The sequence below is a fragment of the Coregonus lavaretus genome, assembly GCF_964263955.1.
Source record: "Coregonus lavaretus genome assembly, chromosome: 2".
NCBI lineage: Eukaryota > Metazoa > Chordata > Actinopteri > Salmoniformes > Salmonidae > Coregonus > Coregonus lavaretus.
The window spans coordinates 33,067,954-33,074,424 of record NC_139989.1 but is presented as its reverse complement, the minus strand read 5'-3'; the positions used below and the strand labels follow the sequence as shown (position 1 = coordinate 33,074,424).

The window sequence follows — 6,471 nt, the reverse complement described above, 5'->3', positions numbered from 1 at the left end:
CGAAATCCTATTGGCGCGTTCTAGCATCATCTGCATATTTCCGTTAGGGAGCGCATACTATGTGAAGTGCGCCTTTGCAATTACTCAATTCGCCTTTGCACTCCTAAACAACGCGATTTTTAAAGTAAAGTCTACAAACCTTAGTCCACTATGATCATAACATATTCTAGTTTTGGGAACAGAAAACTGTATTGAGATCAAATGTTTCATCGATGAGAACATTTGCAGAATGTCGGCCAAAATCCATCTCGTTCCATCTTCTCCCACTGCCCGCCAGTGAGCTTCCTCTCAGTACCATATTTGGTAGTGAGTGGCAACGCCAAGCGGATGCTTCACATTTAAACATCCAGTTAAATATTTGTCTTATTGTTCTATGTGTGATGTCACCTGCATATTGTTTTTTAAATCAGCTTTTTACGTGCGTTTTTGAGATTTGCTGTCGAAAATAAACCAAATATTTTCTAAAACATTGTACAACATACTGTAGGTCTACTTGTTTGACTACAGCAGCACCTCTTTAGGGCAGTTTGGGAAGCGTCTGCGTTGCGTCTCTGCACTCGTGCAGGGCCTGCGCACGCTGTTACACGTCAGCACAATTGCCAGCAGCGAATCCCTGCCCAGAGCTGCGCAGCAGCGTTGCGCAGACCTGCTTGGTAAAAATCGCAGCCATTTCTCTTCATCTTGTTGTAAAGCCACAGGTCCGAGAATGCAAATACTATAATAGTGGCTGATGTTGGAGTTTATAGGCGAATTTCTTTATATCTAATTGAAAGACTTAAACTTTTTCCTTCTCATGAGCATTGAGAGAAACAGCCACATAGGCAGCCTATTTAGACGGAGTCGAGCGATTCCATAGCCAAGAAAGTGCGGTTGGTAGACGCGGTAATGTCATTGAATATCACTGTGAAAAGTGAAGACTCTGAGTCCTTTGACGAAGAAGACGAATCATCTTCGCTGCTTTCAGGCAAAAGAGGCTCCGAGTCTGCAGCTCGTCATGATATTTCTCCGGGAGAAGGCGGTCCAATAGAAGACCATGCAGGGTATTCAACACAGCATGGGCGGCTAGCAACTAAAACGACCAGCAAACCAATCGTACTGTGTAAGTTGTTGGTACTGTATAATCCGACAGAGGTAGCATATTTTTCAGTCTTGTCTCATAGGAACTTTCACTTTTACTTTAGAAATACTATTAGATAATAGGCAGAATCTACCGCACACCCAGAGCAGAGTAGTGAAGGTACTGGACGAAACAGGAAAAAGTCTCTGCACACTTTAGAAATATTAGTACAATCTACAATGAAAGATTAGAATTGTATTGACATTATGAGCTATCGCAAAATACTAAACTGTATTTGACTGTTTTGCATGTGACACCTGCCTCTTTCTTTCTCTCCACTAGATCCTGTGAGTGCTGACCGTTTCTTTTCCTCTACTTCTGCAGATGGCAAAACCATCTTAAAGATTGCTCCAGGTGAGTCCTATTTGTCCCATTAAAGAGACACCTTCCTATATTTCCTGGTCTAAGCACGTACTGTAGATGTACCATTTATCTGCAGCACCCAGAACCAAATCTCACGTGCATGCTGGCTAGCTGGTCGTTAACATTTGAATGGTTAAGTCTGTCATGAGAGAGAGGATTTACATTTTGGTAATTTAGCAGATGTTCTTATCCAGAGCAACTTACAGTACTTATTAAACATCCCTCTTCTCCTCAGCCCCAGTCATGACCCGGCCGACTCCTCAGCCTCCTCCCCAGGTGTCCCCAGAGTTCTCCTACCAGGCTATCGTGTACCTGATTGAAGCAGTGGGGCGCCGCTGGAGCCTGTATGGGACGCGGGAGCGCTCGCAGCTCTTCCAGAGCGTGCAGAAGGAGCTGGAGGAGCAGGGTCACTGTCTGCCCGTTGAGAAGATCCGCCGCAAGTGGAACAACTTGATCGTCACCTATAAGAGGGTCAAATACAGAGGCAGGGAGACCGGCCAGGCCAGAACCTCCTGGGAGTACTTTGAGGTACTTGTTTGTTTTATAATAATAGACGTGTGTTGTTTAGCAAGAAAACCGATGTGTGTGCATCTTCTGGGCAAAACAGACAGGGTTGGCTTAGAATCAGGATTATTGAAACTAAATTTAGTCTCCAAATGTTTATTGAAAACATACATACATTTGCACAATAAGCACTTTTTGTCTCAAATACATTGTGACAGTTGTTAGTTAGCTAGCTAGTGAAGTTGAGCCATGTCATAGATGTGGTATAAGTCAAAACACCTTAAAACAAGACATGGTATCAAGAACAAGATACAGTTAACTGAAACAAGCCACCTACGATTCCCCACATGGCAGTTTCTTGTCATTGTTGCTAGCTGGCTGTTCAGGATCACAGCAACACACAGCCTTCTACTCCTGCGTTGCTCACGCATCATTTTTGTGACGTCAGGAAACGTTCTATTCATTTTGTTGAAAATGTTGTTCTTGTGGTCATAGCTGTCTTCTAGTGAATGCTCATAAATTCTAGTGGCATTGGGGGTGTACTATGAAAGTAAGAAACAAGATTGTTATAAGCTGCCCAAGGGTGTTGACACCCTGTCTCTTTCTGTCTCTCTCTTTCTCTCACATAAGATGATGGATGCCATGCTTGGTGACACCATCGGTGCCGAGACCACTAGCAGCCCTACCCTAGTAACCAGCATCCCTAAGGTGAATGTCGCCACGGAAACCGCCAAAACAGAGCAGAAGCCCCTCCTCCTTCCCCATGGCAACCTCATCACTACCTGCACTCGGACGCTCACCCTTGTCCCCTCCTCCCTCCCACTCCACACGCCAGTTCCCTCCACCCTCCCTCTCTACACCTTTGTCAGATCCCTACCTCCCCCCACCCCCGTCCGCTCCTCCCTCCCTCTCCCCACCCCCTTGGACACGCCCTCCCCCAGGATAGCTAATAACACAGACCCTCTACAGCCAAACCCCTCCCCTGCTCCGGCCGCACAGCCCGCTGCCTCCTGTCACATCCCCTCCAACCTCAGCCGCGTGCACCTTAGCAGAAAGAAGCGCCGTCGCTTCTCCTCCTCCTCCTCCAAGGGCTCCTCCATTACCTCCCTCCTGGCCCAGCAGCAGAAGCGAGCAGAAGAAGGCACCTCCCTGCTGCAGGTGTTCCTGAGGAGGCAGGCGGGGCAGGCCAAGGAGGAGCAGGTGCGTCGCAGCAGAGCGGAGGCCCGGGGGAGGAGGCGCGAGAGGAGGGAGGCGCGCATGGCAGAGTCCCTGGGTAGGATGGCCACGGCTCTGGAGCTGCTCTCCTCCAAACAGGACACAGTCATTGCCCTGCTGCAGAGACTGGCCGAGAGAGACAGGAAGTGACAGCCATCACCCTGCTGCAGGGTTGTCACTAGCTTCTATAGCCACAAAGCCATAATTATGGCTAACCCCCGCCTATTTTTACTATTTATCTTCTTAAAATTTGATTTTAAACCTAACATTAACCTTATGCCTAACCTTAAATTAAGGACAAAAAGCTCATTTTTGTTTTCATGAATTTTGACTTTGTGGCTATAAAATCTAGTGGAAACCATGTTGCAGAGACTAGCTGAAATGACACTGTAATCACCCTACTGCAGAGACTGGCCGAGAGAGATGGGGAGGCTGACTCAGCATGCGACCGAAGTGTCACTCTTTTCCCCTATATATTGCACTACTTATGAGCTAAAACACAGTAAAAACCCTGGTGTAAACCCACAGTAAAAACCCTGGTGTCCCAGGTCTAAATCGGTCCCTGATTAGAGGGGAAGAATGAAAATTAGCAGTGGAACTGGGTTCGAGGTCCATATTTGAATTTGCCTAATGTAAGGAATAGGGTGCCATTTTGGACACAGACTCAGATAATGTTAATTGATTGTGTTGTAAAATGTACAATGGAATAACAATTTTGATTGATAAATGGTTTATTAATTAATGATTGATCATGATAATCAAAGTAATTTACAATAACAGCATTTGGTTTCAGCATTTATTGCTGGAGAAACCGGTGTGGCGAGTGGAAACCACCATTTAGGCCTACACAGATGGATAAGGATGGTGAAATAGTAGGTGAAACTTGTTCTCACTACTCTGGCATCTTCACTACTCTGGCATCTGGTCTAACCAGTAACTCCCAAAACACACACGGTCATCTCAACTGTTTGATTGTCAGGCAGCATGCATGAGGCCGATTCAGACTGAGGCAGGTGCAGACACTGAGGCAGGCTAACAACGTTAGAGAACAGCACCTGTAGCTACAGAAAGTGAATTGTTTGACAAAGATTATCTTAAATGATAGTAATGTTTACTAAATGGGTGTTTTCATAGTGTTGCCGGCTTGTAAAAAAAACACATACTGTATAGTCAAGGTGCGTAAATCAAATCATTGAGGAGGACACAAAAAAGTATTGACTTATATCCATAGTGGATCTCTATAGATGCGACCAGTACGTCCGTGATGGAGAGGGATCTCCTAGAAGAGGCACCTTCAGTGGTCAACATGAGAGACTGAAGGAACTGGTCCACTCTGAGGGGGTGGTGATATCAGATAACCAGATTCTGGTTTCACCTTTCGCTAAGAAAAACGGGTTGCCTTAACTCAGCCAATGGAGACAGAAACAATGGAAGGGTGATTGATTGTACAGTTTAGGTGATTCAATAATTTTTTTTACAAAATCATCAAAAAGAAAGGATGGGAGAGGGAACAGAGACAGATCATTCTCCATCCAGGGGAGAAGAAAAGACGAGAAGGACATAGGAGGAGGGGGTAGATGCTGGAGCATCATGGGACGTCAGAGGGCGTTTGTAAGGGCCATACTGGTTGTGGTGGGTCTGGGAGCTCTCTTTCTTTCTCTTGGAGCTTGGTCAGCACTGGGACTGGAAGACATAGAGGAGGAGGGGAGTCCAGGGGAAGCAGAGTCACTGCCACCAGCAAGACAGCTGGACTACCACCTCTGTGTGGAGCTGGTGTTGAGAACCACAGCCAGAGGGGGTGCCATCGGTCTACTGACAGGAGCAACAGCCATCTCAGCGGTCTGAATAGCAGAGGTCCTGTCTGGGTCTAATGGCCTGGTCGCATTGGTGCTCCGTGCCCCTTTCTTGGGGCTTCTGATCGGGCTGGTGGTGGGTGCTGCAGATGGGGTGGGCCGGGCGGAGGAGCTCCTGGGGTGTGGTGGGAGGTTGTGGGTAACTGGGTGAGCGGGGCTGGAGTGGGGGCCAGGGTGGCTGCAGTGAGTGGGGTGGCCATCGCGGGTTTGATGAGCATCATGACGGTCAGAGCAGTGAAGAATGTGGCGAGATCAGGATGGCTCAGTTCATTATCATATCAGTGGCTGTGGGGGCTGCTAGGATGGTGCTGTATTTGGCTCCCGGGTGCATGGCCACAGGAGCCTTGGTAGTATCCATACTAGGGACCGGGAGGGACCTCCACACCTTCGGGGGGCCCTAGTGGTGCTGGGGTTGGGGTGGTGTGCAGGGCAAAGGTGTGTCAGTTTTCATGATGTGGGATAAATCAAGGCAGCTCTCACCCAGACATCTAATAGGAAGGTTAGTGGGCTCGACTGTAGCTGTGGTTGGATCCATGTGCCTGGGTTTTTCTCTGCAGATGTACTCAGCCCTGGTCAGTGTGTTACTGGGTGCTTCTATAGCCTTTCTGTCCTGGAGGGGTGGGGAGGCTGTTTGTCAAACTTTTGCTGAGATGGTAGAGAGATTATTTGTAGCTATAAGCATCAATACATATCATGGACAAGAAGAGAGACTTATGGATACCTTTTGGACGGGGAACGAGGCCTCTGGATGCTTGATATATTTGTCTTATTTTGTTGTGATTCATTACTGTAATTAGTAGTCTCAAATGCATTTATTTCCCAGCATAATTTACTGTAGTTACAAATGTTAAAAGTTTAGAATTTGTTGAATAGGGCTGCAGAAAGCACATTTTGTAGTGAACTTTAATATTTGCAACCACGAAACACATACTTTCTTCCAGAAAGGAGCACATTTTAGAAGTTTAGAATTCAGAATACAGACGGGTGTAGTAGCTAGCCTGTAGAATGAACAAGACTAGGAAACATGGTTTCCACTAGATAGCACAGCCACAAAGTCAACTTTGGCTATCGTAAAAATGAATGAAAAAAATGTTTAAGGTTAGGGTTAGGCATAAAGTTAACAGTGTTAGGTTTAAAATGACATTTTAAGAATAATTATTTTAGAAATAGGCGGGGTTTATGACTTTATGGTTGTGGTAACCGTGACGACCGGTAAACATTGTGGGACAAGCACCAAGCCAGAGATATTAGAGAAAAGTATCTCAAACCACTGGAGATTGGTGGCACCTTAATTGGGGAGGACGGGCTTGTGGTAATGCTCCATTACAGACATTATTATGAGCCGTCCTCCCCTCAGCAGCCAAGTCCACATTTTTGTTTTTTAACTAACCTATTGTTTTATCTGTGGTACTGTTTCTC

At 46.4% G+C, this 6,471-nt stretch overlaps 1 protein-coding gene across 1 annotated transcript; it reads left to right on the top strand.

Annotated features, from left to right (window-relative positions):
* The first annotated feature begins 642 nt into the window (after positions 1 to 642).
* On the top strand, positions 643 to 3,923 carry LOC311138034 (uncharacterized protein). The gene is made up of 4 exons (XM_084172683.1): positions 643 to 1,099; positions 1,400 to 1,471; positions 1,716 to 2,008; positions 2,615 to 3,923. Exons 1-4 carry the CDS (start codon positions 886 to 888, stop codon positions 3,347 to 3,349), a joined length of 1,314 nt encoding a protein of 437 aa, XP_084028809.1. The 5' UTR covers positions 643 to 885; the 3' UTR covers positions 3,350 to 3,923.
* The last annotated feature ends 2,548 nt before the right edge of the window (positions 3,924 to 6,471 follow it).